The sequence below is a fragment of the Acinonyx jubatus genome, chromosome B3 (assembly GCF_027475565.1).
Source record: "Acinonyx jubatus isolate Ajub_Pintada_27869175 chromosome B3, VMU_Ajub_asm_v1.0, whole genome shotgun sequence".
NCBI lineage: Eukaryota > Metazoa > Chordata > Mammalia > Carnivora > Felidae > Acinonyx > Acinonyx jubatus.
In genome coordinates, this window is record NC_069386.1 from 104551843 (window position 1) to 104572219 (window position 20377).

Below are 20377 nucleotides of genomic sequence, written 5' to 3' on the forward strand. Positions count from 1 at the left end.
CTGAATATCCATTATGTTCCCAACCCTGTGCTAGCTGCCAGAAAGAACAAAGATTAATGTGTGTGGGGGGGGGGATAATTCTTCATGGGTCTCTTGCATTTCTGCATGCCTTATAATGAGGTGTTGACAGCTTTGTTGAGGATTCTTTTGAGAATGTTTGTATAGCAAATGGTCTTGGAAAATGGGGAGAGCATCTCCCCCCTACGCAGAGGGCAGGTTTGTTTCCCAACCGGGATATGATGTCTCCACTGGGGGCAAAGGTGGCACAGGTTTGTTAGTGGACCCTTAGAAGACTGGAGGTTTTCCCAAGCTCACAGTACTGGCTGTGACATGAGCCCACTGTGTGTGCAGCAACTACCTGAGGTGCTCTGCATCACCCCCATGGGATTTGGGGACAGGCAAACTCATGCAAACAGGAAGTTCATGCTGCCTGCCATGCTGTAATGGAGTTCTCTATCTCTAACCCAGAATCTCTATCAGCATCCATGAAGCTCTGGTTTGTAAGCATGGTAAAGTCTCCAACCATTTATATTCTTGACATTCAATTCCTCAGATCCAGGAGCTCATGGTCTCCTGGGGAAGTAACAACAACAAAAAATTCCAAAAAAAAACATGTACACATTGTGATAGAACTATCCTTCAGGTGTTATGTGTACAAAGTGAAATCAAGGAGGAGGGACAGTCAGCAAAGGTTTTTGGGAGGCAGTCATACATGAAACAGTATCTTCTAGTATTTGTTGGAATCAGCCAAGTGAAGAAGAGAGCAAGCATACACAAAGACATGACAGCAAAATAGCATGGTGTATGCAGGGGACCAAACCATTCACTGATGCTGGAGCATCAAATGTGAACTCGGGATTGACCCAGACTATGGCTGGAATGGTATGCAGAAGCCCTCCTATCTCTTCATAGGAGCCTAAAGTTTAGTTGTAGCCCTGTGGTCTCCAAAGAAAGGCACACAAGGCAATCTACTATAGCACCTATAATATTAAATGTATGGGTTGACATAGACTCCCTCACTTAATGATCTGTATTTTTCACCTTGTGGATGACACAGTATATACAGGGGATTCCCAAGAGTGTGAAGCTCCTTTTAGCACGTTGTGACAATGCAGTCTGTGAATACCGGGTGAACAATATATGAAGATGATGCTACATAGTTTTAAGACAACCTTCACGACATGGACAAGTGGCTTAAAGAGATTCCAGCGAAGAAACCACAGCCTGGCAATAGCAGTAATAATGCAAGCACAGACAAATGACTTAAACATGGGCTGCCGTTTCTAGTCTGATTTCTTCATCAGCCACATTACAAGCTGTAATCAATGACAATTTAATCAGATCTGACCACAGGAATTTGTTTTCTTGTTAACAGAAATATGGATCTATACCCGCTATGGGTAAAGATTAACTGCACTGTAAGTGCCTGTTGATTCTTGATATATTAGCTAATGCGAGTGTCAGGTCATCACAATTAACAAGACATTTAAAAACCAAGCATCTTAAGCAGGGAGTCAACAATTACAATTTTTTCAGTGTTGCTTAATATTATACTTGCTTCAACCCAGAAAATATTGTTGGAAGGTACGTTAAAAATATTTCTGCATATTTGAATAGACTTGTATTAGGACAAATTATACAATGTGGGAGGTTGGCTACACAGTTGGATACAAGTACTAGGGTTTCAACATGTCTCAGCTTACGGTAATTAAACTCTGTTTCAAGGATAAAATACACAAAGAGTTACTTTGCATGAAGTACTGAAGCGGTGATGCTCAACCCTAACTACACATTAGAATTAACGGAGTACGTTTTAAAAATGCCTCGAGTCAGGTCCCTTCCCGGACCAATTAAATTAGAATCACTGTAAATACTTCTTGCATTAGGAAGGAGACTAGGAAGGAAGTTGCAGTGATGGAATCTCACTTGAATCATTCATCAGCAAACCATTAAGCAAAGCTGCTAAAGCCAGGATGGTACAAACAGCTACTGGAGGTCATCAGTGTATGGTCACGTCTGCTATAACATGACATATACATTCCTAAGAATCACAGCACTATAGCATGCAAAATTGCAATAAAACCCACAGGGCTTATTCAGAAAATGCCCCAAACACTCAAAAACTCATCAGTGGCAGATTTTTTTTTAAAGGATAGAAATTTAATAAAAACGGAAGCACAGAAGCTTTACATGTGTTCAACGGCTAAGAAATACACAAATATAGGGAAAAAATTTGGCACTGTAGTTTGAAAAAGGCCTGAAGGTTTGTGGAAACAGTTGATGGGAGGATTGTAGTTTGTGGGTTAATGAGAAGTGATAAATAAGGTAAAGTGGTAGGGGCACTTGGGTGCCTCGGTCGGTTAAGTGTCTGACTTCGGCTCAGGTCATGATCTTATGGTTTGTGGGTTTGAGCCCCGCATTGGGCTGTGTGCTGACAGCTCAGAGCCTGGAGCCTGCTTCGGATTCTGTGTCTCCTCTCTCTGCTCCTCCCCCACTCATGCTCTGTCTCTCAAAAATAAATAAACATTAAAAAAAAAAAAGGTGAAGTGGTAATGAAATTAGATGGACAGTTGTAACACCAGATTAGAACAAGTATGGCTCACATGCTTTTTTGCTGAAAATGATGTGTGTCATATATGAGTAAACTCTCATATCTACACACATTAAATTGGAAACTGCATTTCCCAATCTATCTAAAAATCTTCCACATGAGGAATTCCTGTCTGTGGGTTTTGAAACCAATTGTTGAAAGTATAAAAAGCATTGCTCCCACAATTAGCCTGCATGGAAAGTCATCAGGGAAGAGTGAGGTTTACTGGCCAAATTTAATAATTAAAAAAAACAACTTTGCATTATTGACAGATGGAATTGAACAATGAGTATCTATATTTAATAAGCTCAACCAATGCTCTACTCTACTTATGCCTTTTGAAAATATGTATCTTTGTGAGACATCTTTCTCAGATTTGACAGCCAATAAAGGCAGGCAGTGAGCTAAGCTACTCTTGAGGACAGACCTCCAGATCATTCCATCACAAAAGTGCTAGGCTAAGATTTTCAAAAAATTTGAAAACAAAATTGAAAGCATATTAATCATAGTCACACTGCTCTCTATTTTGCTCAGTATTGAGAGTAAAAAAGATTTCGTACCATTAATAAACAGAATAGAATATGAAATTATTTTAAAATGTTTTTTGCCTCTAACTTATCTCTTTGTCTCTATGTCTAATATACTAGCACATGTAGGTAGTTTATAAATTAAGAATACACATCAATATATAGAAATACATTTTCTTTTTTTTTTTTTTACTGCTAGACATCATGATCAAAAAAATTTTGGGGACCACTGCAAGATTATAGTTAGACTGCACTCAACCGCATGTTATCAGAAATCCTACTTTAGAGGTTTAATTTTCTCATAAAAAGAAGCCCAGGTGTAGGCAGTCCTAGGTTGGGACTCATGAAAGGCCCAGACTCCTATCTTTCCACAGAGACTTATTTAACATAGGGATTTGCCCTCATGTACGCAAGATGTCTGCTGGACTCTTAGAAATCATGTCCACATTACAGGCAAGAAGAAGAGGGAAAGGTGAAGGAAAAAAAAAAGACGGAATACACACATTAGCCAAAGGCTTGGACAGATAACCCAGGGCTGGGCAACCAGAGGAAAAAATCCCAGGGGTCAACTAAGCCTCTTACAGTATTGTTATCTAAATCAAGGCAGACAACAGAGCCAGAGGCTGAAATTGGGCTCAACAAGAGTTACTGCAGAGAAGTGAGCAGAAAGCAGGATTGCTAGCTGCCTGTACCTGGGCAGGGAGGGGCCAAGGAAAGCCCTGTCCTAGAGTGGGGCCAGGGCATGGGGTCCTCACCAGCAACAGCCTAGAGCCTGCTCTACATCTGAAGAGGCAGGCTCTGAACACATAAAGTCAGCACTTCTCTGCAAAGAGTCATCAGCTCAAAGTAGAGGAAGACTATGAGAAGGAAAAGCCAAATGAACCTCTCAGTCTTACTCCCGCTCACACTTTTTAATTCATTGACTTATTTTTGCAAGCAATAGTGCATTGGAGCATCTACAGCTTTAACAAGCCAGACTGATGCCTACTTCAAAATATTCTTCCTGATGGGAAGTGGCTGAAAATTAACCTATGAATGGTCTCATTCATTCACCCTTGTAAAGCGGCCTCAATGATTTTAGGCTATGACAGACAGCCCAAACAAAGAAATAAATACGGAATGGCCACAGCTTAGAATGGCAGCCACGTTCTCTCTGGGATAATTTCATCCTGATAAGGAAAAGTCATCCTGGTTTGTGTTCTGCCTGATTTTCTCATATACAGTATTTTTGAGATTTTGCTCTGTAATAGAATCAGTGACTGCTGAAACAGCAGAAATAGTAATATTTAAGGTCAAGATTATGCATCTCTTGCTCAGTGTGTCCTGGCTATTTTACGTTGCTCAAGACCCAAAAGGCTTGTGCATTATTCATTTACTTCCAACAAGGCGTGTAATATATTATGGCTGAGATGCTACCACTTACAGCAAGACAGCTCGTATTTACTCTGAAAAGTGATTTCTTCTCAAAGAGCTTTTTTCTTTCAGGTCACTGTCATGGGCACTGACAACCCTCCTAATAATATTTATTCTTTGTCCTCCTGCACACTGCACCGTGTAAAGCTCCATTCTAGAACTTGAAACGGAAATCGAATTTTGGATTTTACACTTTGCGGGTGATAGTGATGAGTGATGAAGGAGCGTAAGGCAAGCTGACACCCCACAAACACCCTTGCTCCCCCCCCCCAGGGCACTCAGGCACTCCTGGCTGCCCAAGAACGAAGGAAAGAGAAAACCAATGGTAAACTGATAGAGATCAGTCATGCAGGACTTCAGTCTCCATCAGTTTACAAATATCTCAGTAAATTATAAGAAAAAGGCAATCTTACCAGTAGCCTAATCTCCAGAAACCTACAGACTCAGTTTCCTAAAGCCCCAACATCACCCTTCCCTCCATAGTCATGTGGGCAACAAAGGCAAGAAGGAAATGGTAGGTAAAATTAAATTTCCTTATAACCCACAGCTCATTGACAAATACTTGAGACTGGCAGAGTATAACCTTTCTCCAGGAACCCCCTACTGTCTTAAAGTTAATGCTTTACTAGGTGGAAAAAAACAACCTTAGCTTGACAATAGCTAGGCCTCCCATATTTTAGGAGTCCTCTTTAGCATATGAAAGTCCTTTTGAAGGTCTCCCTTTTGCCTTTACCTCCTCCCAACTCCACTGTATATAACCAGTCACTCCTTATAAACCCAGTGCAACTCTTTCTGCCCATAGGTCCTGTCCCCATGCTTTAATAAAATCACCTTTCTGCACCAAAGATGTCCCAAGAATTCTCTCTTGGCCATCAGCTCTGGACCCCCCCACCCCCACCATTCCAAAACCGCATCAATAGGTCTGGAAGAACTTGAATTTGGGGCCCTGAGTACAGAGTCCAAGTCTCCTCCCAGCCCATAGGAGCCCTCTCTGCTGCTTCCTTGAAGACATCACTCCATTGCTCATCCTCTGTCTCTCATACTGAAATCTCCCTCCTGACTTTAACAATCCCCCCACCCCCTGAATCCTACAAACCCCTGAAGTTGCCATGGGCTCCTTATCTCATCTCTTCACCTCAGTTTCAGATGGTGGATCATCTATACTGTCTTAACCTCTCAACTCCCGCTTTCTCAACTTATCAAAAGCTCCAGGTCCATCAACTAGTGCCTACTAAGCCAGGCAGGCTCTTCTGCAGAAGGTATCTATGGACCCTTACCTTCTCTGTGGCCTCGCAGAGACAGAAAGGCGTTCCCTGGTGGCTTTTCCTTCTTCATTCCAGTTCCCCATCCTTCAGCCCTTCACCCATCCTTCCCAATCCTGGGGTCAGCCTGTTCAATACCCAACCTCCCTTCTTAGAGTCTTCCTGTCTACCTCATTTCCATAATTCTGATTTCCAGACTTGAACCATCCCCCATCCCCACTTGGGCCCTTTTTGTATCTGCATCCTTTTCCAGTAACCCAGTTAATCTGCTATTTCCTGTGTTGCTTACCAACTCCTCATGCCTTTGCTCAGGGTACCACTTCCATTAGCAGTGCTGCTTCTCCTTGCCACTGAGAAGTCACTTGTGCCACCTGTTCTTAGAGACATTAAGTACCACCATGTGGCCTTCCCTGATTAATCCTCACACCAGTTATTTTACTCAACATCCCTGATGCTTTGTCCCTGATGCTTGAGTGAGGATTCTTGTCTCCTATTTCTTTTACGATTATCTTTATTTATTTTAAAAAACAATTTTTTTAACGTCTATTTATTTTTGAGAGAGAGAGAGACAGAGCATGAACGGGGGAGGGTCAGAGAGAGGGAGACACAGAATCCGAAACAGGCTCCAGGCTCTGAGCTGTCAGCACAGAGCCTGACGCGGGGCTCGAACTCACGGACCGTGAGATCATGACCTGAGCCGAAGTCGGACGTCCAACCGACTGAGCCACCCAGGCGCCCCTCTTTTACGATTATCTTTAATACAACATGCATAATTTCAAAAACTAAAGTATGTAAATATACACGCATACATAAACGTAAATACAAACATTAACAAGTGAGTCAGATTTTTTGCAAAGAACGAAATAGCCGTTCCCTGGGAAGTCACTGTACACCCTCACACATCTCCACTAGCACCTTGTCCATTTCCCTACCCCTACAGAGCTGACCACATGGTAATGTGTGCACTGTCTGCCTTCTCTGATCCCCAAGTACCTCCTAGGAAACCAGAACAGAATCAGATTGAGCTCTGTATCTCCAGCCCTCACACAGTGCCTGAGACAGAACAGGGGCTTAATGAATATTTATTGCATGTAGAAATGAATTTTGAGACGGAGGACACAAACCAGGTTGTTACCAGCACCCAGGATAAAATTAAGACCTGCTGGGAGTTGGGGGTGGGGACCTGTGAAATAATAATATTGTGAAGGATCAAATTATAAAATACCCAGAACTAATAAAGGTTGTTTTAGGTACGTTTTCAAGGCAAGGGGCATGTGGGTGGCTCAGTTAATCATCTGACTTCAGCTCAGGTCATGATCTTACGGTTCGGTTCGTGAGCTTGAGGCCCACGTCAGGCTCTGTGCTGACAGCTCAGAGCCTGGGGCCTGCTTTGGATTTTGTGTCTCCCTCTCACTCAGCTCCTCCCCCATTCATGCTCTAATCTCAAAAACAAATAAATGTTTAAAAAAATTTAAAAATAAAGGCAAATCTCACTACGATGAACAGTATATGGTGAACTTACAAGAAAACAGGAGAAAGCATCTTAAGAAACATTTCTGTTTTGAAGGCAATAGTCAAACATAGAGCTCAAGTTCTAATATATATGCACTCCCTTATGCAGGAAATTGTTATTAAGGGTCTATGTGTGACATGCATCAAGCCAAACCTTAGGGTTACAAGAGTGATGGTTCATATCCTTAAGGGACCTCTTATAGGCCAGTGGGGAAAAGGGTTACGTATGAACTAGTAATAAAGAAAATAAAAATGTAATTGCAAATGGTGTCAAGGGCTATAAAGAAAAAATAAAGGCTGCTATGAGCTTTTATACAGAACCAAGATGATGCTTCATAGGTGGAAAACTGCATTTTTAAAACAAAAAGCCAGGGGAAAAAAGCCTATCTGCATCCGTTTCTTAAAAAGCCATCAAGTTGCCATATAATCTCCTCCACCTGTCTGTAAAAATAACCCCACCTTCCAAGATCCTGACAAAGAGGGTATCCTGAAGAAGAAACTCTTCACATTTCCTGTTTATAGAGACTGTCTTGTGGCCCTCTTTATAAACCCACCGCAATGCTCTTCACCACTTCCTTATTAATGGGCGATTGCTAACATACTAAAACATCTATCTACCTACATATTTATTCTCCCTTTCATTTTTCTTCTTTAAGAAAAATTCTGTGGAGTGGGAGTGCTGGTGAATCGTATATGCACTTCCATGCCTCCTGGAATACCCAGCCAGCCCAGGACCCTGCAGCGCTCAATGGTGGAGTGCACCTGACGGCCCACAGCTTTGTCAGCAGCCCGTTTCAGTGTCTTCTCTATTTTTGCGAGCTGCATAGCTACAAACCAATGCCTAATTCTTGCTTCTTTGCTGTGAAGTTCAACAGCTTTCAAAAAGCTGATTAACTGGTTTCTTTCTTTTATGTCATTTGAACAAATTACTTACCTTCTCGAAGCTTAACCTTCTTTATGTATCTAATAGGGATAATAATAGTACCTGTCCCTGCAGTGCTGTTTAGAATCAAATGAAATTATGTTCTTAAAATGCTAAATCCAGTATCTAGGATGTAGCAAACATTCAATAGATAATGGTTGTGTCTATTTATCCATTATCAATTTAACGATGTACTTTTACATTTGGACATAGTCATTATATTCTGTGCAATAAACATTAACCTGGCAAAATGATTGAAAATATTTTCTCCCATTCTATCATTTTCTTGGTTATTTCAATGTTGCTTGTTTTTGTTGTGCAAAGCCTTCGTAAAATACATACATTTTGAAGGAGAACCCATGGACCTCTGCTAATATTTCAGCTTCATTTTGGATGCTGTGACCCTTATTTTGATGGTTTAAATTTATGGGGGGGGGTGGTGAGGGTAGGGTAGAGAGTTCACTCTTTGGTTCCTAAACATTTCCGGAAGTTGCCCAAAATATGATTTCTAGAAAAATAAGATGTTGTATAGTATTTACCATGCAAATGTTTGTATTTGTGGTGATCCTTTAAATCTGTTGTTAGGAAATACTTCCCCCCCCCCCCCGCCCCACCACCCCCATGCTGTTCTGAAGGAAAATGTGGTGACAGCTCCCATACTGAAGTCCTTCCCTTTAAGAGGTAGCTAATTTTTTCAAAATATAGTTCAAAGAACTGTAGCAACAAGAAGTTCTGGTCAGCAACTAGCTGAAAAAGTCATTATGCTTTTATTTTACTTTACAATTTTTTTATTCACCACCTGAGAAGTCTAGATCCTCAACTTCAAGCATCATTAAAATTAACATCGTCAGAATATGTGAAATTCCTGATTTCATTAATGACATCTGTTCAATGAAAGATGACAAAATTCTCCCAAATTCCCATGTGCTAACATCTGAGCATAAACCACACACTCCTTCACTGACCACTTCCTCTCCATCTTTCAGCTTTGATGAAGGAGACTCTGGAGAACTATCCTTATCCTAACCCCCGGCCTTGCCTATTCTAGCCCACGTGACCTGACTTTGGCCTCCACCCTTCTCAGTCAAACAAGTCTAAGACTTGGGGGCTGAAGACTCTGTTACTTAATTACTGTGTAATAAGTGGCAATCACATAGCCCCTCACAGCCTCAGAAGGCCCAGCAGTAAAATGGAAATAATAATAACGGCCATGCCTATCTCAAATAGCTGTAGTGAGGATCAGATGCTACAAGTATGCCTGGCTATTTCCTTTTTTTGTTTTTTTAATTTTTATTGTTGAGAGAGAGAGAGAGAGAGAGAGAGAGAGAGAGAGAGAGAGACAGAATCCAAGCAGGCACCAGGCTCTGAGCTGTCAGCCCAGAGCCTGACGAAGGGCTTGAACTCACGTGAGGTCATGACCTGAGCCTAAATCAGACGCTTAACCGTCTGAGCCACCCAGGCGCCCCCACCAGACTTGATCCAAAGCAAGAAGCTTGCATCAGGAGGGTCCTTACAAACATAAAGAGGCTCCTGTTTCAGAAAGCAGATGGCACATTAGATGTTTTATGCTGCTGGTGGCCTGTGCCTATTTCCAGATGTCTGGCCTGAATCCTAATCCTTAGCTGGGTTTCTAACATTCTGTGGCCCAAACCTCCAACTTTGCATTGCCTGCCTGCTGTTATTCAGTTTGCTTCTAACCTGGGTTCTGATCTCTGATCTCAGATTTTTCTGGATGTGACTCTTTGTGTGATCTCCCACCTTAGTTTAGGGTTTCTTCACCTTGGCACTGTTGACATTTAGAGCCAGATAATTCTGTTGTGGACAGCTGTCGTATGCACTGTAGGACGTTTAGCAACATCCCTGGCGTCTACCCACTAGATGCCAATGGCACTCCTGAGTCACGTCAATCAAAATTACCTACAATCATTGTCAAACGTTCCCTGAGGGAAAAACTGCTCCCCCTACTGAGAAAGTGATGTAACTCTCCTGAACTTGACCTCTGGACTATCTGACCTCTGACCCTTGCCTGCCAGCTCTACAATGTTTTAGGCACACTGTTCTTGCTCTCCTTCTAGCTTCCCCCTAGAAAGCCTGCAGGGGGTCCAGGAAAAGTGCTTTAACTCAGAGTAAGTTGCTGTCAAATAATACTTAAGTCATTAAAATGCGTTTTCTGTTTTTTCAAAGTTTTATCAGCCTGAGGGGGAGCTGTCCACTACGCAGCCTGCCGTGACCACTGAGTCCACACAAAGCACAACAGGCCATGCAGAAAAGTTATCACGTGTTCTTAGCGTTTACAAAGAAGTTTAAGTTCAACTTGCCTTGATGCCCCATCTTACCCTCAGTTTTAGAGAAAACAAAACAGAGGCTGTACAGGCTAAATGGCACACACAATGTCACCAAGCCATTTAGCCACGGAATTCAGGCCAGAAGCCTGTAACCTCATCATGTGCCGCTCGTTCCAGGCCTGGTGGAGTTAAGCACCTGCCAGTTTGTGGTAGCCAGGCTCTGTAGCCTGGCTCACACAGTTCATTCTTCAGCACTGGCTTTTCTATGGGCACCTGCACATTTTGAATGATTAAACATGTCACGGTATACTTATATTTCCCCACCAGACAGAAAAAAAAAAAGGGAAGCTGATATAAAAGCATTAAACCACAATATCAAGGGATCAGAAAAGCACCAAGAAGAAGAGAGAAAGAGAAAGAGAAAGAGAAAGAGAAAGAGAAAGAGAAAGAGAAAGAGAAAGAGAAAGAGAAAGAGGAGGGATGAAGAAAACACACATTTATGAGCACAAAGTACACTTTCAAGTAACCATCTCACTTCTCAGCATGAGCCGATGATGTACATTTGAGTGCTGGCTCCACCGTTGAAAACCTAGGTGATGTGTGGTAAGTCACTTGAACGCTCTGTGCCTCAGCTTCCTCATCTGTAAAATGGGTACAATAATAGAACTCACTCCTTTATTCTGTTGCGAGGATTCAGTGACACAGTGTATATAAAGTGCTCAGTGCAAGAGCTGGCACATAGTAAGTGCTTCATAACTATTAGTGATTATTGTTCTATGTTCTAGCAAGCTGTGTCTGTTTCATCTCCATATTCAGACTGCCACGTTTCCAATCCCAGTCTGACCATAAAACCACAATTTTGAGCAGCTCACTGGAAGCCCCTGAGTTCCTTCCACACTTTGTTTTGGCTGACAGCTCCTGGGACCAAATGACAAGGAAGACAAAGGTCACAGGAATTATCTCCCCGCTTTACAGTAGCCTACATTTGCTCAATAAATGCTTTGGAGCCAGAAATTTAAAATTCAAAGATGAGTCATAAGCAGTACGCAGTTTTTCGTATAGCAAATGTTTACTGAGCCCCTACTCGGTGCTAGGATCCATGCAAGGCTCTGAGGATACCAGGGGGAAGGACAGGCACCTGATTTCATGGTAATTACATGCTAGTGACAGTACACAAATAACCCAAAACACAACATCAGCTAATGATGAGTACAAAGAAAAGAAACAGACTTGACTGGCAGAGAGTGCTGGGACGTGGGGTGTGGTATTTAGAGCAGGTGGTCAAGGAGGGCCCTTCTGAGGAAGCAGCGTTCCAGCTGGTATCTGGATGGCAAGAAGCATGCAACCAGATGAAGATCTGGGGGCACTAAATGAATCTACAGCCAACAAAGGACATGCACATGTGTGATTCTTACTGCACTTTTCTCCTTTGCATCGGTTGGGTTCATTTTCTCACCGGACTTGCCCTCCTGTTGGCTGTCATAGCAACCTGAGCAGACCATTTTATTTTGCCCACCCAGTCATTCACCAGCCCACACTCATTGCATACACAGTCCTAGCAACTAGTCATGGAAACATTGAGAAAACAATAGACTCCATAACTCTTTACATCCGCTCCAAGGACTATCGGGCTGGAACTGAAAATAAGTCAGGCAGCCTCATCCCAGGAGAAAGCCTCAGTCATTGTCTGTCCTTCACAAATAAGAAGCTCAGCCTTCTCAAATCGGTTGCTATCTTGCTTTCAACAAAAGGCTCAGGTCAGCCACCCCAAGTAACCCATAATAGCCCTGTCTGATGCCTTCTCTCCTCTGCTCTGTATCAAACTTCCTTATGATTTCCTCTGGATATATTTTCACTTGAGACAAGTATTTTGATCTCAAATAGTTCTTTAAGACATACTCCCAGAAGTTGCAGCCTAGGTATGATTTGTTTCCACTCATCTTGGTATCTGCTCTAAGCTCTCCCATACAAGTCAATGGACAGGGTGTTTGCGTGTTTAATGAGCCATGTAGGCCCAAAATAAGTTATCACCCTACTTACCTCCCAGGGAATGAGTTCAGGAGGCTTGTTTACTTTCGTTCGTCTCACGTTGGAATGTAGCTTGGCAAATGCAACCTTATATCTTTAACGATAGTTCAGAATCATCTCTCCTGACGTGGACATTTGGTGTGTATCTTTTCAATTATTTCCTGAAGGCCTTCAAACATTTGTCCTTCATTTTTATTCTAAAAGGAGAGCTGAAGAATTAAACAAATGTGATCAAGTCTACACCATGATGGAATCATTTTCTCGGTATTGAAGTATTGGGTTAAGTAGAACCATTATAATGGAGGGGGTGCAGGGGAAGAGGGAGGGCAAGAGGGAAAAAGGGAGAGAGAGGCTGGCTGTAATACCTAAACCGAAGCCAGGGATTATGTTCCGACAAGCCTGACTCTCCCTGGAGAGCTGTGCTCATTTCTGGGCTGGACAAAACCCACCTTAAGAGGATTGTGGAAGACACTAGATAGGAACACAGAGGGAAGATGACAGAGGCCTGAAAGAAGAGATTGGTGAGGATGAGCGGGTGTTTTGTGGCCTGCAGTGAAGGCTGCAGAGCATCTTTTTGCATACCAGCAGCACAGGAACTGCAAACTGCCTTAATCCAGACACCAGTGGTCCAAATATGTCCCAGCTCTTGTCTGGCCAGCTCCTCCCTGCTATGCCACAGGGGTAAATGCACTGCTAACTATAAGTGGCAGTGTGATTTGGGGGTCTCATAGGCCAAAAGTAGATGGTGGAAAAATCTAATAGTGGGGAAGAGAGAGGTACCACGATTTCAGTATGAAAACCATGACTCTAAAAAGATACACGTTAGGCGCACCTGGGTGGCTCAGTCGGCTAAGCATCTGACTTCGGCTCAGGTCATGATCTCATGGTTCGTGAGTTTGAGCCCCACATCGGGCTCTGTGCTGACAGCTCAGAGCCTGGAGCCTGCTTCAGATTCTATGTTTGCCCCTCTCTCTCTTCCCCTCCCCCACCCCTCCCCCCTCTCTCTCCCTTTCTCTCTCAAAAATAACATGAAAAAAACTTTTTTAAAGACATACATTCACAGATAAAGTTTCTAAACCACTAAAAAGTTATAGGCAATAAGGAACCAAGGTGGCCTAAAAATGGTGCAAGACAGAATTCTATGCCTAATGAATAAAGCTGTATGGTAAGTGCCTTCTCTGCCAGCCCCACTTCTGCCAAATATTGTATTATGCAACCTCCTAGGCTTTTACCACATCTCTGCTTGATCTCATAGCTGAATATTGAAGCAGCTGGATGATGGTGAATTTCAGGGTATTTAGCACCTTTTAGGTCCCCAGATGAGCTTCTTATTCCCCATCCTTTCTACACAGCAATCTATCATTCATTCACTAATACACATTTTAGAGTGCACAACACACACTGCTGTGTTGGGAGGGATTCAAAGGTAAATCAGATGTGCTCTCTTAGGGAGCCTGTGATCTGACAGAAAGAGAATAAATATATGTGTGTATATAAATATATATATTTATATAAAAATATATATACTGTTTGATAAAAGAGGGGAAATTAAAATATGATGTGAGTCTGAAAGAGTTTCATGTCCCTGCAATTAAGGTACATACTTTTAAAAAGGAAAGCATCTCTATTAATCAAAATAGAATAGATAATGCTGAGGTAACCTCCAAATCTCAGCAACTTAACGCAGCGTTTTATGGTTATGTAAGATCGAACCATTGGAGAAAACTGAGTGAAGGGTACAAGGGACCTCTCTGTACTATTTTTGCAATTTCTTATAAATCTGTAATTACTGTCATATGAAAAGTACAAACAAACAGGCAAGCAAAGGGGTACAGAACGTTTCATTTCTTGCTCATGCGGCCTGTCCAGGCAGGCTCCACAGTCCTCACACGCCGACCAGCCTGAGAAAGGCCCCACCTCTCCACCTATAGGAAGCAGGGCAAGGGGAATGTGGCCAAGCACACAGCTCTTAAAACTTTCACCTCAGTGAGGTGCATGACATTGCCATTCATGTTCCATCGACCAAAGTAAATCACACGGCCATTCCTAATTTCCAGGGAATGGGAGTGTGCCCAGAGGAAAACCAAAAATACTTGTCAAATAACACTAATGACTATGGTATCCCAAGGTACACAACTGTACCTTGTATACACAAACTGTACAATCGGGCACTGGTTTTTGAAGAGTTTTCTCTCAAAAATAGTATTTTTGGCATGTGTTTACTCTTACGTACGATTTTCTTGTGACAGCAGAGTAAACTCTGAAAGGATTTTAACTGGAACACAGTCACCCAAACAGGTCAGCCACAGAATGGGCAACTCTGAAGCCCTCTCTGCATGGTCAGCTGTCTGCCCACCAGCACCACACAGCTGTTACGATGCCTTCCTGAAGGCATTATAGGGAATCTGGATCGATGTGGGTAATGCCTGCTGGAAAGCAATCCCAGCTTCATCGGATATGAGTCTGAATATTAAAGTAGCCAAACTTCTTCAGTGCCAGCATTAAAGACGCTTTGTGCTGACTCTTCAAGTGCATGCTGTAAGAAAATGATCAAACAGCAAGCCACAAGGGACGACCCAACCCTCTCACCCACAGAACCTGCAACACCAGCACTGCTCATTAAGTCAGGAAGCTTAGGGAGTTCTCCAGCCCAGGCAGGGATAACAGAAAGAGAGCTCTGTGAGACTTGAAGAAAGGGGAGCCCAGGGGAAAGGGGACTATAGTCAGGCAACAGAGGGTAGCAGGGAAAAAGCACTGTGGAAAAGCACCCACGAGGGAGTGACAAGTACCTGAGGACAAATCCCTGCTCTGGCTCCTAGACAGCGGGTGCCTCTGAGGCAGATCATTTACCCTCTTCAGTCCTCTCTTCATTTAAAATCAGAGGATTGAGTCCCCTCCCAACTAAGAAGCAGATCACTTGTGTTTAAGTAACAGCTCTGTTCCTAACTGTGTGACCTCAGCGAGTGCTTAACTTCTCTGTGCCTCAATTTTTGTAAAATAAGGATAGAAATAGACCTCATCCACAGGGTGGTTGTCATGAATGAATGAGTTAACATATGTAAGTCCCTTAGAGCAGTGCCTGGCATGTAGTAAGGGCTAAATAACTATTACCTACCATTATTATTGTTATTACTATTATTAATCAAGGTGGAAGGAATCAAGGTGGAAGGAATAACTATCACCTACCATTATTATTGTTATTACTATTATTAATCAAGGTGTCCTGGACAAGTTCATAAGAAGATACAAGGGTGTTTTAGATCAGTTTCCCAGCAAGTATGGGTTTAAAGATAAAAGTTAAAGTTATAGGTTATAAATCAAAAGAAAAAATGTTAAATTATGACTGTGCTAGCTTCTTGACATTAGAAAACACCAATTGCCTTCCACTATACTCTAAAGAAGGGCCACCTGCCTTTACACAGCCAACATTCTGCACCGTTCACGCCTCACCCTCTCGAGAACAGAAGATGGCCCCTCTAGTTGAGGCCTTCTGAGGCAGCATTTCCCTGGCATCACATAGATCATCCCCCTTAACTCTGGCAAATCTGGCTTAGATTCAAAACCATGGGTTTCTGAGAGTCACAGTTCATGCCAAGCACCTAAAGAGCAGAGACAGGAAAAACTATAACCTGAAATCAGGGTTGTAAGGATCAGAACAGGGTCATTATATTTACCTATAAATATAATTAATTATATTTAGATTTTTTAAAGATAAAAAGATTAGTATCTTTTATAAAGATATATTTTATAATTATATTTGTTCTCCACTTCACAATAATTTTTTATAATTATAATAAGTTATAGACAATGTATTTATCTTTTCTCTTCTCATTTATCTTTAATAGGCAATCAACCCACTTTGTCACTTTCCCCCTCATTCCCTTTACAGCAGGGGTAGTCAAGAAAAAAACTATGCAAAGCAAGTCAAGACTGCACTCTAAAAAGATTACACATCAGGAAGCATCTTTATAAATGAGGTACACAGAGCACGTCTGGAAGAGAGTATGACAAAGGGCCTCAGGAGAAAAATAAATGACAAGACACATCTGGGTAACTGCCAAACTGAAGCTTGAACAAATATTTTCCAAGATGCAGAGCTTACAAACCTAGAAAAAGAGCTCATAACTCAAAGATTTATCTGAAAACAAGACATTTATATCCACATGGATTCACATGGGTGATATAAATCTAAGGTGTAGAGAAAGATTGAAAAAGAATAGAGTAAATATTGACTGTCTCGTTGTGATTGGAAAATATTCAAACTAGTAATGTAAAATTTTAAACTGCCGGAAAACATTAAATAATAGTTAAAAAGTTAGTGACATGATTTATACATTAGCTTTAGAGATTGTGCATGCTCCAGTAAATAATATGGTAACTCCATTTTTTTCAGAGCACAAACAATAACAAAGGTCATATAGACATCTTTGCTCCCCAAAACAAATTCTAGCTCTGAAACACTGAAGATTCTTCTAAACGATACTTCAGAATTTCCCTTTGATTCAAAAATCATTTCTTTAAGGAGACCCAAGTCGGAAGACAAACACTACCTAATGTCCAAACTTATTGTAAAACTATAATAATCAAGAGAGTATAGTACTGGCTTAAAGACAGATCAATAGAACAGAATAGAGTCCAAAAATAGACCCCACACTTACATGGACAGCTTTTTTTTAAAGTTTTTATTTTAATTCTGATTAGCTAACATAAAGTGTTATATTAGTTTCAGGTGTACAATATAGCAATTCAACAATTCCATACAACACCCAGTGCTCATCAGGACAAGTGCACTCCTTAATCCCCATCCCCTACTTCACTGATCCCCCTATCCCCTCCCCTCTGATAACCATCAGCTTGTTCTCTATAGTTAAGAGTCTGTTTCTTGGTTTGCCTCTCTCCCTCTCTTTTTCTCTTTGCTAGTTTTGTTTGTTCATTTCTTAAATTCCACATATGAGTGAAATCATATGGTGTTTGTCTTTCTCTGAGCTTATTTCACTTAGCATAATGTTATATATATTATATATATTATATATAATGTTATATATATAATATATATAGTAATAAAGTAATATAAGTAATAAAGTAATATATATATAACATCTTCTTTATCCATCAATTAATGGACACTTGAGCCACTTCCGTAATATGGCTATTATATATAATGCTGCTATAACATAGAGGTACATGTATCCCTTTGAATTAGTATTTTTACATTCTTTGGGTAAATACCTAGTAGTGCAATTCCTGGCTCATAGGGTAGTTCTATTTTTAACTTTCCGAGGAACCTCCATACTGTTTTCCAGAGTGGCTGTACCAGTTTGCATTCCCACTAACAGTGCAAGAGAGTTTATGCACAACTTGTTTTCAAAAAAGGCAATTCAGGAGAGAAGGGAGAGTCTTTCCACAAATAATGCCAGAAAAAACAGATATCCACTTAAGGTAGGGAGGAAGGAAGGAAGGAGGGAAGGAAAGAAAGGAGGGAGGAGGAAGGAAAGGGGGAAGGAAGTTAGTTCTTGCCGTATTTCACACCATATACAAATCTAACTCAAAATGGATCTTAGACTTATTTGCAAAACTTGAAATTATAAAAGTTCCAGAAAAAAAATAGGAGAAAACCTTTGTCAGCCTTGTGTTAGGCAAAGATTTCTTAGATACAAGAGTAAAATCCATAAAAGACAGCAATCCATAACAGAGCAAATCGATTAATTGGACTTAATAAAAAATAAGTCTTCTGCTCTTCCAAGAGACTGTTAAGAGAATGAAAAGACAAGCCACAGAATGAGAGAAAACATCTGTAAATCATATCTGAGAAAGGATTTGTGTGCAGAATATATAAAGTACACTCAAAACTCAGTAAGAAAAAAATGTAATAATAACATGGGCAAAAGATTCAAACAGATACTTCATCAAAGAAGATATGTGGATGGCAAATATGAACAGAAAAGATGTTCAACATTATGAGTCATCAGGGAAGTTCAAGTTAACAGTACAATGAAACATCACTACACACCTATTAGAATGGCCACAATTAAAAAGACTGACAATACGACATGTCAGTGAGGATACAAAGGAACTGGAACTCTCACAAGGTGGTGGGAATATAAAATGGTACAAGCACTTTGAAAAAAAGTTTGGTGGTTTCTTACAAACTTAAAACTATACCTACCTTATGATCCAGCCATTCTCTCCCAGGTATTTACCCAAGAGAAATGAAAGCATATGTCCATATGAACACTTGTACATAGTGTTCACGGCAGCTTCATTTGTAGCAGCCCCAAATCAGAAACAATTCAAGTGGTTCTCAATAGATAAAATTGATAAACAAATTATGGTGTTTCCATGCAATGGACTTAGCAATAAAAAAGGAGTGAAATATTGACACACCCAACAATATGGATGAATTTTATAATAATGATACTGAATAAAAGAAGCTAAACCAAAAAGGAGTACGTATTATATAATTACATTTATGTAAAATCTTAAAAAATGAAAACTAGTATAGTAACAGAAATCAGACTGGGGGCTAGGGGTGGAAGGGATGGAATATAAAGGGGCACCAAAAAACTTTTTCGGGTGTGGGAATGTTCATTATTTTGATTGTCACGATGGTTACACAGATTTATACATGTCAAACTCAGTACACCCTTTAAATACGTGCAGTTTGTTGTATGTCAATTATACCTCAATAAAATTGTTTTTTGAAGAAGAAAATAGTAATTTTATGCATTTACTCACCAAAATGTGTTGAGCACCCACTCTGTACCAGGCACCCCTACAGGTATAGGATATAACAGTGAACAAATTAGACAAAAAGCCATTCTGTGGTCACCTCTAAACAAAAAATATTATCTTCTTTTTTTATTTTAAAAAATTATTTGTTTAAGTCCAAGATAAAAGTTAAAAGCTGGTAGAGTCAGAAGAAGGTCCTCCCCTAACATTTGCTGGGCCTGAGGCAAAAGTGCAAATAGAGGCTTACAGCACAAATTTCATATATAAAAGCAATAAATCACACTGTGCCTCTTCCCAGCCCACATTCTCTCCTGGGCCCCAAGAGCTAGAGGCTAAGGAGCTGCTCTTACAGGGCCCTCCCTACTCCTGGCAAGCCTGAACGAGGGCATGAAAATGCGGGGGCAGGACAGAAGCTGGGCCTCCGGGAACCCTGAGAGGACTCACAGAACCAAGCTTCTCCTGCAACTCCCAATTCCCAGACTTGGGATTTCCAGAGGCCTCCCAAAACAAGCCTGCCTGAGCAGAGCAGAGAGCAGGAATGCAGTTACCTGGGGAGCCCGGGCAGCCTCAGCACCCTTTAGAGTCCAGGACAGAAGCTGTAATATTCTCCTTCTTCCTTGTGGACTCCCACAATCTCACCTCTGAGTCCTTGCCTAGTCTCATTTGCTCAATTGGTTTCTGAACTTGGAAAAAAATAAGTTCTACAAGATGGGAGAGTTTTTAAGTCTTTAAATCTTTGGGTCTCAGTGTTCGTGATACACAGAGCCCTCTTAAGAACAAGATCCAGGTCACAGAGTTCCCTCTGGCCTGGGTTTAAGGTTGGTACAGATCAGGAATAGAATTCAAGTTTCCAAGAGACTGCATGGATTTCAAAAATCCTGCAGGCAAATCGTATAAAAGACAAATGGAAAGCATTTAGTAATAGGAAGCCTACAAACTTAGGGTCTTAAAACAACACTAATTATCTCAGAGATTTTAAGGCGGAGAAGTAGACATTCCTTTCAACAGGTATTACCCACATGTCCTGGGTTTCATAACTTCATGAAAATAAAAATCCGAATCAACATTAAAATAACTGCAGAAATAGTCTCTCATTCCATGAACCAACC

The 20377-nt window shown here is 41.2% G+C and overlaps 1 protein-coding gene across 3 annotated transcripts in view; it reads right to left on the minus strand.

The window, feature by feature from the left end:
- Positions 1 to 20377, minus strand: part of RTN1 (reticulon 1) — a 351234-nt gene that overhangs the window by 172643 nt on the left and 158214 nt on the right. The window contains exon 2 of one of the 3 annotated variants that reach the window (XM_053224512.1): positions 19275 to 19311. The exons of the other annotated variants lie outside the window; for them this stretch is intronic. Within the exon in view, the coding sequence (XP_053080487.1) occupies positions 19275 to 19311 (37 nt within the window). The remainder of the gene's footprint in view (positions 1 to 19274; positions 19312 to 20377) is intronic. 3 annotated transcript variants of the gene reach the window in all.